Source organism: Lygodium microphyllum, chromosome 7 (assembly GCF_053477565.2).
Source record: "Lygodium microphyllum isolate KBCC chromosome 7, Lygodium_microphyllum_v1.1.10, whole genome shotgun sequence".
Classification (NCBI taxonomy): domain Eukaryota; kingdom Viridiplantae; phylum Streptophyta; class Polypodiopsida; order Schizaeales; family Lygodiaceae; genus Lygodium; species Lygodium microphyllum.
In genome coordinates this window covers 115,789,095-115,805,802 of record NC_141141.1, presented here as the reverse complement: position 1 = coordinate 115,805,802, position 16,708 = coordinate 115,789,095, and the positions used below count along the sequence as shown (strand labels likewise).

General features: G+C 39.8%; 1 protein-coding gene across 1 annotated transcript; it reads left to right on the top strand.

Annotated features, from left to right (window-relative positions):
• The first annotated feature begins 13,376 nt into the window (after positions 1–13,376).
• LOC148033864 (uncharacterized) lies at positions 13,377–16,375 on the top strand. Its single transcript, XM_087681863.1, has 5 exons — positions 13,377–14,550; positions 14,707–14,796; positions 14,946–15,115; positions 15,206–15,563; positions 15,703–16,375. Exons 1-5 carry the CDS (start codon positions 13,639–13,641, stop codon positions 15,928–15,930), a joined length of 1,758 nt encoding a protein of 585 aa, XP_087537989.1. The 5' UTR covers positions 13,377–13,638; the 3' UTR covers positions 15,931–16,375.
• Positions 16,376–16,708: the final 333 nt, after the last annotated feature.

Here is a 16,708-nt window from a genome sequence, read left to right as displayed (position 1 = left end):
GAAGTTAAGATGAGCTATGAGGGAAAGAAGAAGAATAAGTGGAGAAACATGATGAAACAAAATAGACTTGGTTGATTTGATAGTGAGAAAGTAGATTATTTTATAATTTTTTTTATCTAGGCCACTCTTCCCTCTATTTGCTTATGGGATACAATCTTTGTGCCTATAGCACTTGTCACTTTTGAACCATACATTGTTTGTGCCTCTAGTACTATATTTTCAACACCCCCCTTGGTGCCAACTTACCCGCTAGATAACTACACTGGAGGACATAGGTTTCCCACCCCCTCCCCCCCCTTAATGCATACAAGGCTTCCAATTCATGTAGTGCCAACCAAAGTGTAAGCAATACAACTCAAAATTTTGGATGCTTTTAGTCCCCTTAACTACATCATTAGTGCCAATGGTGGACATTGCAATTTTGTTTTCCATCTTTGGTGCTTTACTTGACTCTTTAGCCTTGATTATATCCTCTTATGATCTTCTTCTACTTAGCTTTGGCTCTAGTCTTGCTCTTCTTGTTTTCTTCTCTTCGTCTTCTTGGACTTCTTTTTCTTCATGGCCTTCATTTTTTCTGAATTGAGGGTTTTTTACTCCTAATAAGTAAATATTAAAAGATTTTTTTTCTTTGAGCATAATCCTTTTTGCATAAATTTCTTTGACTCAATGGTTTCATGACATACATGGGTTGATGGGACATTGTATGGACCATTTTGAGATACATGGAATTTGGGATTTTGAGCTTTAGTGGCAGCAATAATCTTTCTTTCTTCTCTTTGTCTTCACTTATTTATATTTGATAGAGACAAGCAAGACCCTTTCTCCTTTAAACAAGCTGCACCCTAACTTATTTGGCAAGCAACCCCTATGCTTCTAGCCACAAGCAGGCCCTCAGCTTGTTGACAAGCTACCCCCTTAGCAAGTGGGAGATAATGCAAACCTCTAAGAAATGAAACTTGTGAAAGCTTTCCAATAATTTCCCTTGCTCTTCTTCTTGATAATGAAAAGCATTCAAGGAATGGATTGAAAGTGATAATGGACACAATGAAGAACTGCACCTCAAGGATGGCTACCTTCTTGCCTTCTCCAATGATCTTGGTACCTCCCACATCTTTACTCCTCATAGCACAAGGTTCTTGGACAACACCACTGATGCTTGAGCTTCTTGGACCTCATGCATAGCAATGGATGCCTCTCTACCTCACAACCTCTAGGAAAAAGGCTCTGATACCATGTTACAAAACATGGTTGAGTAAGAAGATAAGATGAGATATGGAGGAAAGAAGAAGAAAAGTGGAGAAACATGATGACATAAAATAGACTTGATTGATTTGATAGTGAGCAAGTACATTCGTTTATAGTTTTTTAGCTAGGCCACTCTTCCCTCTCTTTGCCAATGGGATACAGTCTTTGTGCCTATATCACTTGTCACTTTTGAACCATACATTGTTTCTACCTCTAGCACCATACCTTTAACATTTGGTGCCAAAATAAGTGTCATACAAAAATTAATTGAGCATATTGGAAAAAAAGAAACCAACTATTCATTGAAATAGAAGGTGAATAGTAAAGGCTTGTGTGTATAGTCACTAAATAGATTGAATGGCAATTTTATGTATACATTGACAGAAAACTTAGAAAGTGGTTGAATACTATCAAATTCCTCATGTTTGTTACAAAGAGTGTGTAAATTTTGCAAATATCTCCTTAGCTTCAAACCATTGAGAAGCAAGTTTTTTTTTTTCCAAAATGGTTATTTATACATTATCCCTTGGACTATTGATGACCCTTAATTATTTTCTCAAGTCTTTGGAGCCTCTCTAGCCACTTACATGTACTCATGCCTACAAGTGTAGTGCGTGAACAAAGACTTCGTACAATTTTAGGCATCCCCTTTATGCATAGCTTCACAAGCTTAGAATTTAATAGACTTGGGTTACAAGAGGCAAGTTATTCCTTGTTTTCCATTCTAGGAGTATTATGTTATTCCCTTGTCATATACTAGTGTCAACATCGTACTTTTTGTTATAGGAGCCACTACATATTTAGCTTGTTTTAATTGAGGATGGTGGATGCCTCCACATGTATGCAATCCCTATCATGAGTTACTACAAGGGAGCCATCCCATATCTAGCTTGTTGTAGTCAGCAATGATGACAAAAAACTTTCCCTTATGCTTTGTGATGGTTGAGAAGACCACACGCATGTAGGTTAGCTTGAACAAGCAAAAAGATGAGGTGGAAGAAAAGAGAAAAACTACTAAGAAGGCACTTAAGGAGTCAACCAAAATTGGAGCCAAAGGTAAGGGATATGCTCAAGGAACAAATTGTTATGGGCTGACTACAGCAATGAGAGCCCACATGTGGAAAGCAATCAATAAAGAAATCCCCTTAAAATGTATTGTGCTAATTTGAGATGGAATATGACCACATGATCAATCACACAGTTGCAGTATTATGTTGATTTGCAAAAAGAGAAAGTTGGGATGATTGGTGTAGGAGTCAAAAATTGTTTGCTGTCCTACATACAACATGGGTTGACAATGGCCTCACTTGGCACAACCAACATAAGGAAAAATCATGGAGGGAAGTCATATTTGATAGGGCTTATGTCATTGAGGGGGGTAGTGGGTGGCTGCTTCCCACCCCCAAAAGAACTATGCTTATAGATTTGATGGACTTGGACCACTGTCCCATCAAAAGCACTTTTAGATTTATCTCCCTAACTTATTCTAATAATAGGCTACCCTCATTTCTATTCAATGCAACCTTCTTAAACAACAGCTTCTTTTTGGATCATTTGAAAGCATGCTAGAAAGAAATCAATGATAACATTCTAAGCCATCTTTGTGTCAAAATTACACGATGTAGCAAACAGAATCTGAGCAAGGAGTAGAAAATACACAATAAATATGAGAAGAATAAAAACTACTTTAATTTCAAATGAAGTGATACAAATATGGCTTTCTCCACTTGTGCACTTCCACTGTGAAGCTTATATGGTGATCCAAAAAGATGATAGGCGAAGAGCTTAAGGATAGTTAAAAGAACTTTGATTAGGTGAATGATGGATTGACAATGGTTTTAGAGGGGTCTTTCTTTTACAGCTTGAAAAGGTAGTCTAGTCAGCTTGCCCGACCATATTATGAACTTTCCCTAGTTGGCTAGGGAATATTCCCTTTACCATAATAGAACCTTCTTAAAAGACAAGCTCTTTTTGGATCATTTGAAAACATGATAGAAATAAATCAATGATAAAATCCTAAGCCATCTTTATGTAATAATTACATAGGATAGAGAATATAATTTGAGAAAGGAGTAGAGAATACATAGTAAATATGAGAAGAATAAAAACTACTTTAATTTCAAATGAACTAATACAAAGATCGCCCTATCCACTTGTGCGCTTCCATTATGAAGCTTAGATGGTTATCCAAACCCGTGATAGGCGAGGAGCTCAAGGATAACTAAAAGAACTTTGACTAGGTGAAAGTTGGATTGATGATGGCTTTAGAGGGGTCTTTCTTTTATCACTTAGAAAGGTAGTCTAATTAGCTTGTCACCATATTATGAACCTTCCCTAGTCAACTAGCGAATATTTCCTTTACCAATTGGTTGGGGGCATTGCCCCTAGACCTCCATCAATGGGTGATACCCTACAACTTAATGCATTGTGCCTTGAGTTGCTACCAACATAACTACTCTATCTAACCCAAAGGCTAGATCCACAACAAAGGTCACCGTTTTGCCATCTCATCACATAGACCTCATCTAACATACAAGTTAGGACCCAATCAATGTCCACTGGGCTCTCACATGGCTTATTCTCATAATGGGGCATTACAACTTAGAGCACCATGGATCATTGGTGGCAACTTACGAGGGTGGGGCATTGATCATATCTAACACTATGAGACTCAAGAAATGTATATTTCCATAATTGAATATTCGAAAAATTATGGAAGCAATAAGGATTTTTTAAAGAGGGAAACTTTGGATGAGGCTAAACCGATCTCAAAGGCATATGCTTTGGATTTGGCTAACTCGATGTCAAAGGCATATGCTTATTTCTTTTTTTATTTATCCTAATGATGATATTATTATTTGGCTCTTATAAAATATTATATATTACATTTTAAACAAAAATAATAGCAAAATTGAGGCTGTTATTACACTTAAAAGGAAAATGGTTGGTGGATGAAGATGCACCAACACCTTTTTTCTTAAAAGCCTTACATTCAAAGAGGAGGGTACTCGCCACCATGAGTAAAGATAAATAAGGTAAAAGTCATAATAGTGATTAGGAAATTGCTAAAGTATTTATTGTCAATTGTCAATTATTGCAAGAAAGGAATCTGAGGTAGGCTAGGTGTACCTTAAGGCACTACATGAGTTCATGTTACCTATTGAGAAGATCTTTCCTCTAGAGGTCTATGTTCTCCTCTTTAGACCATCCTCCATTGAGAAGATGGGATTTGTGGTGCTAAAAAATGAAGAAATATAAAGTCCATTGGATCAAATGGCATCCTTTTGGAAGTATATGAATCCCTATTGGAGTTATTTGACACAAAAATCTATGAGTTTTGCCAATGCATAAACAAGGAAGAATCCTTCATTTTGCTAACAAAGGTAGAATTAAGCTATTGCCCATATCCCATTGTAGAAGCAAATTGGGTTAGTGGTCCCACCATGTTGAATGTTTGTTACAAGATAATTGCCAAAGCAATGGCCCTGAGGTTCAAATCCATCCAGTCCAAAATATTACCCCCATCACAATATGGGTTCTTGCACGGAAGAAAGATTCGTGATTAACTTGATTGTTTCAATAGACTCTTGAAATAAAAGGTCAATTGATTCTAATAAATATGGACCTTGACAAAGCTTATGATAGGGATGAATGGGATTTCATTTTTGTGGTATTAAAAAAATTGGGATTTGTGATGCATTTTTGAAAGATGGTAGTTGTACTTTTTTTCAATGCAAGACTCATATCAAATTTGTTTTAGCTAAAGAGGTCAGTCCAACAGGTGTCCTCTAGCACCCATATTATTTGCTATCGTTGTTGAACCACTCTTGAAGGCAATTGATTTTGAGTTGATTTTAGCCTTCAAAGAGGCTTGTGTGGCCTCCTTTTGCCTTATAGCAAATGGATTTTCTCTATCTCTTCATTAACTATAATTCCACCTATTGCAGTAAAAAAAGAAAATGTGGATCAACTCTTAAACATCTCTGAAGGCTTCTACTATGTGTCTAGCTTCATGGTGAGTAAATCCAAAATTGAAATTCTATACCTTGAGTTTGATGATCCCCCTTCCCCAATGGATCACTCAATTAGGCTTTGAAGAGTTGAAAACATGGAGTATTTTCCACTACCTCGAAATCCCACTGGGCATAGGAGTAGCTTTACAACAGCAAAAACTCCAGTGGTGGCCAGTTGAGAAGATCGAAGGTGAGATAAAAAAGTATAGCCATCTACCTCTAACTTTTGGGGGTGAACTAATTGTTGTCATTGAAAATTTTCTTATAGTGACAATCACCATGTAGTAGGGTGATGCTCTGCCTCCCCATCACAGCCCGCAACTCAATGGTGAAGGGAATATTCCCTAGCTGACTAGGAAAGGTTCATAATATGGTCAGAGAGGCCAACCAAACTACCTTCTCGAGCTATAAAAGAAAGACCCTTCCAAAGCCATCGTCGATCTATCTTTGTCCCAATTTGAGTTCTTTGAGCTACCTTTAAGCTTGGCCATGAGGTGAGGTTCACTAAGACAAGGTGCAAAAATCATCGACAATGCTAGCAAAGTTGTTGGCAAAGGAGAAAGAAGGAACAACTTGTATGAGCTAAGTGCTTTTATAGCCACCACTAGCACAAGTAAACTTTGGCATGAAAGATTTAGTCACATTGGTTTTGCAACGTTAAAGGAGATGCATAAGCAAGGTATGGTTGCTCACCTACTTGTAGTAATTGAAATGAAGGAACCATATGAAGCTTGTATGATGGGCAAGCAATAGAGAAAGGCATTTCCACAAGAAAGTAAGAACTGAGTGAAGGCTCCTCTAGAGTTGATGCATGTTAATTTGTGTAGTAAAATGCCTACACAAGCCTTGGGAGGATCTTCTTATTTTATGTTGATCATCATTGACTATAGTAGGAAGATGTGGGTGTACTTTCTTCATGATAAGGCTCGAGCTTTTGGTAAGTTTAAAGAATGGCTAAAACTTGTTGAGAATGAAACAAGAAAAAGTGTGAAGAAGTTTAGAATAGGTGGTGGTGGTGAGTTCAACTCAAAGGAGTTTGAAGACTTTTGCAAGGGCAACGGGATTAAGCATCAAAATTGATGATGCCTTATACACCTTAGCAGAAAGGTGTTGTTAAATGTTGAAATTGTAACATTGTGGAAATGGCAAGGTGCATGCTTAAAGGCAAGGGATTGTCTAATTGATTTTGGATAGAAGCTATTAATACTGCAGCCTACATTCTCAATTGGACCTAAGATATTTTAAATGCTCTCTCCTATTGCCAAAAACATAGAAATCATCAATAAACACCCTCATAAAAGTTGTTAAATATGACTCAAATGTCTTATGAGTAGCTCCCTAAAACTCAAGAGGTCCATTTTTCAATCCAAAGTTAATGACTATGCTAATAGATGCTCCCCATTCAGTGATAAAGACTATCTTATCCATATCTTTTGAATGCATCCTAATTTGATAGTATCTAGAAAACTCATCCAGAAAACTGTACATTTCGTGGCCTACCACATCATCAAGGAGAGAGTTGGTAAAAGTAATCGAAAAGGGATCAATAATGGTAGCTGCATTTAATTTCCTATAATCCACACTGACTCTAATCTTCTTGTTCTTCGTGGGCACCACCACTATAGGGGATAACCAAGTAACTTCATTTATCGGTTTGATGAACCCAACCCTCAAAAGCTTGTCAAATTTTTCCTTGACCTGTTTGGCATAGTTAGGGTTCATTCTATACCTTTTTTGAATGATTGGCTCAGTATCTTTCTTTAATTTATCATGTGCTAATACACAATTGGATCAAATCCTTTCATGTCCATATAATCCAAAGCAAAGATATTCTGAAACTCTTTGCATAGCTTAAAAAGATATTGCTTGAAGTTTTCTTCCACAAAAATATTGACCTTAATGGGTTTGGCCTCCCCTTCCGTATTAAATTAACCTCCTGAACCTCATCTTTAACTACCCTTGCAAATCTTCTCATTGTATGCTCATATCTCAACTCAGCTTAAATAATGGTCTTTTGTCCTTTTGCATCCAATACATCAGAACTGTCCATAGAATTGTCCACACTAGTTTGCTGATTTCTAGGTGTTTCTTACTGAGAAACTTCAGGATGACCGATTTCCTGGTCTTGAACCGTTTTATACTACTCATTCCTTGACTTGTCCTAAAATTCAAAATGATTCTAACCTTTAGGACAGCTTTCAAGATTATGTCCTAACTATTTTTGACTACAGTTTGAACAACTTGGTGTTCTAAAACTTCATTTCCTACACACAGGATGATCCTGGTACTCCTAAATAATACCGTCAACATCTATTTCAAAGACTGGAACCACAAAAGGATTTTCCTGAAGAAATAATTCCTCCTCGTCATCTTCCACTTCATCTGCTAGGTTAATAGTATGAGCTACTACAGGTCTAGAGGAACTCTTTACTATTACCTTATTAACTGTTGACAATCTAATCTCCTTGAGTCCTCTGGGGACACGCACCCAATCATTCTCCCAGTCCTACTTCAATTTGGCTAATTTAACCATGGTCTACCCAAGAGCATTATATCAGAATCCCCAATTTTTGACATTTTTAACACAACAAAACTCACCCTAAATTTTAGGCTAGCCACTCAAATTTGTTGATTTCTAAGGATACCCAAGGGTTATAACCTTCTCTGATCTGCCATGCTGACCTGAAATGGGGTTGGTAGTAGCTCCTCCTACTTGATTGCCAAATATGTGTGCTCAAGAAGTATATTAACTCCTAAACCCCCATCCAATAGGACATCATCATGCTTTCTTCCTGGATACTCAACTTGAATGGTAGGCACTTGATAATCCACAACTTCTTGTTGGGTTGGTATAACTACCTGATAGTCAGGAACTGCTTGATCTTGTATTACTATACATTCAAGAATTTCCTACTGCTTTTGCCTGATCTCCAAGAGAAACTTTTCCTTAAATCTTGCTATTAAATCCAAGATTTGCTTTGGGGTTAACTATATAGAGCACTTTGCAAGAGCTTGAAATAGCTCTTCTAAACCTCCTTGCTGTAACTTTCCACAAACTACATTATCAAGAAACTATCCCTATTGATCAGAGAATTGATCTTGCTATCCAAGAAATTGCTCCTGCAATTCAGGCTTTTGAATACCTAAATCCCCTACATCATCAAATTGATCAAATTCCAAATTTTCAGCAAGTTTTTGCAACTTCCTAACTTGCTTTAATGCCTTTTTCCTTGTCTTCTCTTGTTCCTCCCAAGACGTGCTTGACTTTTGGTAATAGCTAATACCATAGGTTCGTCTAGACAATCCTCAACTTTAATACATTTAGAACAATCACATTCAACATGCATACTTACATTATTCAAATTACATGACACCTCCTTGCTATTTTCTTGAAATAATTCTTGCTGAATTTCTTCATAACCAGCAACACCTGTATACTAAGAGATTGCCTTTGATCATCTTGGTCAGGTAATTCTATAAGGATTGCTGCAATTGGGGCAAATGGATGAGGTGCTTCTATAGCTCTTCTATCATTGCAAGTCCTTGCTATTGGCATTCCTCTCTTAGTCCTATGCCATGCCCAAAGTTCGCAGTTTGGTTCAACAAAGTGTCCTTGGCCTCCACAATAATGGCATGCTTCCGTTTGGGTGGTTTATTACTATGGATGAACATTTTCCCAAGGCTATCTTGCCTGCATTCTTATAGGTCTCCTAAAGGGCCTTTGAGGTATTGTGTTAGAAATAATGTGATTGACTGCAGCTGGCTAAACAAGTCTTGGTCTAGATTGCATCATTGGCATATGTTGTGCCATCCTAACATTAAGATTGTACCAAGTCCTGGTTTCATGGCCATTTCTTTGGCATGTCTCACAATACTTTTCTTTCCTCTTGGTATTAGAAATACCTAAATCCTTAGACTTTTATTTAATCTTCTTATCTAGTTTGCTTTCCTGTACCCTCCTCTTCAACTTGTCTTTTGATCTCTTCTTCTTAGATTTATATAAAATTGATTTCTTTTTCTTCCTCCTATGCTTCCCTCTACTAGACTCATCATCCAAATCAAGGGAATCATCCTCTGAGTTTGAACTATAAGCATTATCTTGATCATTGGTATCACTTTTTGATTTGGAATTTGCATCTGTATCAGAATCAGACCTTGAAGAATCATCATCCTTATGACTCCTTGATTGTGAAGTACCCAACCTTCTCTTAACCCACATAGTAGCCCTAATCATAGTATTCAATGTACCATTTGGACCTAACACCACATTAGTAATGGGGTTCGTGATGTTACCCCTCAAGCCCTTAATAAAATAAGTTATTTGCATCTTCCATCAAAGGTGCATCAATAGCATTCAACTTGTTTAGCAAGTTCTTGAACTTTTGGGCATAATCTTCAACCAACATACTCTTCTGCTTTATATTCTTGATCTTTCTCAATATATCTCCAAGGGTTTTATCCTTCCAAAAGCTATCCAAAAATACAATCTTTAAGTCATCGCATGTACTAAAGGTTGCCATGCCATAGCTAGAAAACCAATCCATTGCTTTTTCTTATAGAGTAGTTGCAAATTGTTGCAACTTAACCTGATCACCATACATTTGATTAAATCCAATGGCTGTCGATCTAGTTTCAAATTGAGCAACATGACAGTCCAGGATCCTCCTTCTTCTTGCTTGAAAATTTAGACGCTTGCACTTTTGGATTAACTAACTGATTTAGATTCATGATATTTTTCTTTTTTAACTTCCTTTGAGGTAGTAAGGGATTAAATGTCAAAGATTTTCTAGCTGGAATCCTTGCACTGTGCAAACAGAATGTTCTCCTTGACACTATATGTTTCAATCTTTCAAATGCTTGAGCAGCAAGAGTATCTTGATAGTTAGAGGGTAATACAATTTCATAATCATTCCAACAAAGTAGGTGTATTTGAAGGAGATGGGATTATGTAGAAGTGGGAGGAGAGTGATACATTGTTGAAGTACCTGTAGAGATATGTACTCCAAGAGGATTTTACCCTACATCAACAAACTACTCTTCATCTAGCCTTCCTAATTCTTTTGCTCCACTCCTATCATCCAATCCTACAGCCTACTATACTTGCCTTGCCAAGGCTTCCCTGAAATCTCAGGGTTTACTCCTAGTAAGGATAGGATTGGAGAGATGATGATAGTTGTCTGACATAAATGTTGCCCATAAAAGGCTCATGATACACCCTCACTTCCATTAGCAATCCTGTAGCTTGAGATCTAGCTACTTATGAGAGTTGGTTCCAAGCTTGATACCTAAATTAGGAAAATTATTTCCATGAAACTAGTAGGATCGTCAAAGTGTTCTGGATATTCAGAACCAAACAAAAAATACAAGAACATACAGATTTGCTGAAATGTAGGAATTCATAATCAAAACTTTAATAATTAGGGAAACAAAATGCAATAGTAAAGATCAACCATCAACGACCAGCAAAAGCATGGCATTGTCATCCTACATTTTCAGTTTCATTCATCTTATATCAAAAGATACAACTGCTCGAATTCAAGACAGATGCTTGTATTTCAGGTAAAGACATCATATGACATATAAGGTCATTTTTACATAGGCTGATCTCACATGACTACATATACACAAAGACTAAGGTATGAAATAGCATTAAATATACGATGAAATTCAAACCCTAACAATTATGAGAGAAGTAACTGAGCCAACAGACTTGGAAGAAGCACTTGCCTATCTAGTATGGAGAGTAGCTATGCAAGCTGAGTATGATAGTATAATGAAGAATGATACTTGGAAGCGAGTGGATTGGCCAAAAAAGAGGAAGATTATTGGGAGCACCAAGTGTGTCTGGAAGGTAAAGTCTGATGACATCTAAGAAAAGTACAAAGGCATATTAATTACACATGGATTTTCATAGGTTGAAGGATTTGATTTTCAAGAATCATTTTTGCTTCAACTGTTAGAATGACTACTATTCACTTAATACTTGCAATGGCCGCTCATAAGAAGTGGCTAGTTTGCATGTTAAATCTATGTTCTTGAATGGAGACCTTAAGGAGGAGGTACACATGGGTTAGCCACTAGGGTTTGAGCCCCCCCCATTGTGAGAACAAAGTTTGTAAACTAAAGAAGGCATTGTATGGGTTGAAACAAGCCCCTAGAGTATGGTACTAGTAAATAGGCAAAATTTTTAAGGCTTGAATTTCAAAAGATGTGCCTCAGATGCTAACTTGTATGTTTACAAGGATGGTGAAAAGTCTGTAGCGATTGTCCTATATGTGGACGACCTTCTTATTACAAGTGACTATGAAGATATGATCTATTAGACTCAAAAGGCTTTGAACTCTAAGTTTGAAATGACATACTTGGGCTAGTAACACTATTGTTAAAGAAGTACGCATGGGAGATCTTAAAAGCATTTGGCATGACCAAGTGTAAGGAGATAGCTACACCTATGGAGGTCGGGAAGTATAGAAGGTTGGCTGGCAACCTCATCTACTTATGTAACACCAGGCCAAATATCAATTTTGTTGTTGGTGTTTTAATTAGGTTCTTAAACAAACCATGAGAAAGTCATTGGAAAGTTGGAATATGGGTTCTCACATATGTGAAGGGAACTCTTGACTATAGTATCACATATAGTTCCGAAAGTGCTCTTATGGAGAACTATGACTCAAGTAGTGATTCCAAAAAATCAGTTTCTGGGTATTGTTTCTCTTTATTAGGTTTAAGAATATTCTCTTGGATTAGTAAGAAGCAACCAACTATGGCATTGCCTTCTACCAAAGCAGAGTACAAGGTCTATGTGATTGGATGGCTAAAAGGTGACCTGTGTGGATCTAGCCATTGGGTTAGATAGAGTAGTTATATGGGTAGCAACTCGAGGTACAATGCATTGAGTTGTGGGGTGGCCCCCCTAACAGGGGTTTGGGGGCAATGCCTTCAGCTTGACGTTAAAGGGAATATTCCTTGGCCAACTAGGGCAGGTTCATAATATTGCCGGCGGACGAGACTACCTTCCTCAACTATAAAAGGAAGACCCTTCCAAAGCCATTGTCAATCTATCTTTCACCCAATTAGAGTTTTGCCAGCTACCCTTAAGCTATTTGCCTATCATTTGTTTGGATCGCTATCTAAGCTTCACAGTGGAAACACAGAAGTGGACAAAGCCATCTTTAAATCAGTTCGTTTGAGATCAAAACAGTTTCTATTCTTCTCATATTTGCTGTGTGCTCTCTACTCCTTGCTCAGATTCTATCCGTGTCGTGTAATTTCTACATTATAAGCTCTTGTAGAAGGAGATATAGAGATTTTGGGCTTCCTTGACTCGTTTTATAAGAGGATGTAAATATGTTCAATAATTTATTTATACCGCCTCACATTAAGAAAAGAAAACTTTAAGTTGAAGGCTTTTTTGTATTGGCTTTGCAAAATGTTTTCCATCAACATTGGCTTGCGGATAGATGAGACTGGGCGCTCCACACCTAGACTCTTCGCACCGGGGCGGGCGCGATTTTTGTGGGCGGGGGCAGGTGCTGGACGCGTGGCACCTGCCCCCGCATTCTCTTTTTTTTCTTGTGGGGGAGGTGGGGGGCTGCCACATGGCACCCGCCCCCACCTCTTGTTAACTAATAGTATAGATTTGCGATGGCAGATGGTGAGTAGTGACAAGGGGTATAAATAAAGAGCAATCTTTTGTGGTGATGGTAGTGATGATGTTTTTTTTTGAGAAAAATTGCACTGCCTCTTGGCGTGAGAATTTTATTAGACAGGTTGAGCCAGCTGTCTTTGCTTGTGTGTTGATGTAAATTTCCCTTGAGCTGCCAGGCCGGGTCTCAAAGGCTTGACATCCATGCACGCACGCACTCTACCCCCACCAATTGGGCTACTAGTGCCGGGGCGGGGGGGGCGGAGGATGGATGATGTTGGGACTGTAGGACCCAGGGCCCAGGGGTTGTGAGGGTGATTCATCTGTCCGAAAATGTTTTTCCTTTTCTTTCGAAAGGTGATATAAAAAATAACATTTTTAAACCAAAAATACGACGAGAAGATTTAATTAGAAGATTTACCGATATTAATTAAAAGAAACTTGATATAAAAGAACATTTTCTGATAAAAGATGATGAGAGGAATTAAGTAGAAGAAAGACGAACTGTTCTTCGGTCTGCCGTTGGTAGAACAGAGGGAGCCTGGAAGGAAAGAGAGAGAAGAGTGTGCGCTCTCGTCGTCCGCCATAGCCACTGAGAGCTCTCATCCTTCTTTCCTTCACTTCACTTCACTTCCCTTCCCTTCCCTGTTTTCATGGCGGGCCGACGGCTGCCGCTCCATTACAGCTCCTCCTGCTGAGAGAGAAAAACAAAGACCCCTACTGGCCGACGCCGCCATGCTGGACCGCGATCCCAACCCCTCCCGGCCCCCCGACGGCGGCGCCTCCCGCCCCCGCGCCCGCCCTCACAAGGCCAAGAACGCCCCCAAGAAGCAGCCCCAGCGTGGCCTCGGCGTCGCGCAGCTCGAGAAGCTCCGCCTCGAAGAGCAGAGCAAGCAGGAGGCCGCCTGCCTCGCCTCCCTCCACCATGGCGCCCCTCCTCTTCCCCTCCCTCTCCGCCTTCACCAGGCTCAGCACCAGCAGCAGCAGCATCCCCTCCCCTCGCCGCCGTGCCTCCCTATGCAGATCCGCCTCCTCGAACCGACCCACGCCCCTGCGTCGGCCTCGTCCTCCACTTCCTCCTCGTCCTCGTCCCCTCCATCATCCTTCCCTCACCTCCTCCGCGAGCCTTGCTCCTTGCTCTCCTGCTCCACACTCAACTGTGGGAGCGCGCATATCTCCTACCTGCCTTTCGCAGGCCTCCTCGCCCACCGGCAAGGCTTGCCGTTATCAGCAGCAGAAGAAAACGAGCCCTGCCTGTCGTCTCTCTCGCAGGTGCATGATCTTTGTAGCCCTGGCTCTACCGTTTCCTGCAACGTCTCGTCCAAGCAGAACCTTCTCAACGGATCTTCCTGGCAAGGATCGCATGCCATGTGCTTTGGAGCTCTCCCACAAGCTTCTGATGCTACCACACGAGCGAAGAATCAGTCTCGAGATGAAGATTGGGACGATCCTCGCACTAAGAAGAAGGATCCAATGGCATCTCTGGTTCCGTCTCCTTGCCTGAGTGAGGAGAAGCAAACAGAAGGTTTGATTCAAACCAACAGTGTACAGAATGAAGCGCACACGATCCCTATCACAGACCTGTGCCTGTTGCACCGTTCCAGCCAGGCCTTTGACGCGCCACGAAGTAGCTTGGGATTGCCTATGGTGTGTGTTATCTGATCAGCTCTTGGTCTTACAGAGTGCTATGCTTGTAATGACAGCATTCTCCTTCACTGTATTATTAATACCACTAGATGGGTTTTCTGTCTTCCTGTGTTGATCATGCTACATTCTAGCGAATGCTAAATTTTAATGCTGCAGGTGAGCATCGCTTCCACTGGCATCCAGGCGAGGGAGCTCTCTTCTTTCCAAATGTTTTCCCTGAGTCCAACATGGTCTTCTGGAGACCAGGTATCCATCCTTCATAACCTGAATTATGTGACCATTTTGCCAGGCTTGGATTGCAACCTTGAATGCTAATGGATAGCAATAAAGCCAGCTATGCGATCACACTGACTGTTTCTTCAAGAAACACCTTATACTTTGGTTGGACATTGCAGGTATCGAACCGGAAACGACCATGGCAACTCACACTAGAGCCATCGAGAAATTCAGACTTTTTCAAGGGTGTGGACTTGAATAATTCAGCAGATGAAGTCGAATTTGATGCATCTGACAAGAGCAGTTTAGAGAACAATGACATTGTATCTGGCACAATGGGTGCTTCAAGGTATGTGGAATTGACTGTTCTGCTCTCTCTGTTCTCTGATACATGCTGCCAGTTATATTGCTAACAACTAGAGTGCCTTGGGCCTGGCAGGGGTGCTTGCAGCTCATTGCCTAATTCCAAAGTATTTCACTTGAGAGGATCTTGTACAGAATTTGGCTATCTATCCAAAAGCTTGGCAGGAAAAGTGCACGTGTCTTCGACAACTACATTCGAGATTGAAACCCCTTTCTTGACTCTAAGAAGGCATGATTGTGATGCATCCCATGTCAATGATGCAGTGACGTGTGGTGAATTCTTAACGCTTGGGCCCTCTGGTCTACCAAGTCTCAAGCAAGGGAATGGTAGTGTGGGAACTGCCGTGGACAATAGCTGCACAGAACCTTTGAATGTTCACAATGACAGAAACAGTATGACAACTTGTTTACCGGGACAAGGATTGACGGAAAAGGTGCACATCTTTATTTGTAGCAGTTACAAAAGTGATTTTTTGATTCTGTGTATACTTGTGAAAATAGTGCTGTAATCACCTGAGGCACCAATGTGCTGACTGTTGAAACTTTCTGATATATATCTGCATTCATCTACAGGCAAAGGACTTTATAAAGCTATTACCCTTGGTGTCAAGGAGGGGCAATAATGGTACTAAGATGACATCACAAGAGGAAATTGAAAGCGAGCCTTTCTATACTCCTCTGCATATTGACATGGAACTCCCTTCTTACTCACCGTGGCACAAAGTTAAGAATCATTATGGATCTCCACATTCCAACGCAGTAAATGATTCTCTGGATTTGGAACTCAGATTATCCCTTTAACTCCAGGTTTTAGTAGTGATGCTGCTGCTCACCAGCTCCATTCAGCAGACTTTTGGTCCAATTGATTATGGCATCTTTATTGAACTGCTGATCAATTGCTCTTTGGAGGCTTTTGTTTTGGAAATGGTAGTGGTCTTCACTGAGTGCTTTATAACATGGCTCAAAAAATGTCCCTATACAGACCTTATAATATATTATAAGTAGCACCTATAACTCTAGAGGTCAACTGCCAGGTAACATATATTTGCAAGGAGGGTTTTCATAAGCATATCTGGACAAGTTCACTATGCAGATGCTCTTTTTTGTGTCACCATTGTGAGGAGATGCTCTAGCCCTGATCAAGACAATGCATTACCCCTCCTAGCAGACAAACTGATTGCTGACATGTTTTTCTTGTTATTTTGTAATATCTTGTCTTCTTAGTGCTATGTTACTAAGTTCGTAATTCGTGTTTGGAAAGGCTTTTAACTTATTGAGGTAGGATTGGTGCCCTCTACAGATAAGCAGCAGTTCCTGAGTAGTCCATTTATTGATGTCACTAGGTAAAGGCTTTTAACTTATTGAGGTAGGATTGGTGCCCTCTACAGATAAGCAGCAGTTCCTGAGTAGTCCATTTATTGATGTCACTAGGTGACTCTCGAGCGTGTTCAAGGTGCAGGTATAATGATTTCAGGAACATGATTTCTGGATGGTGAGGCTTATTTGCATCTATGGTTTGGCATTTTCAGTGATTGCACTGTGACAGTTAGGCCTGCATTTTGTGTGATTGTACTGTGAT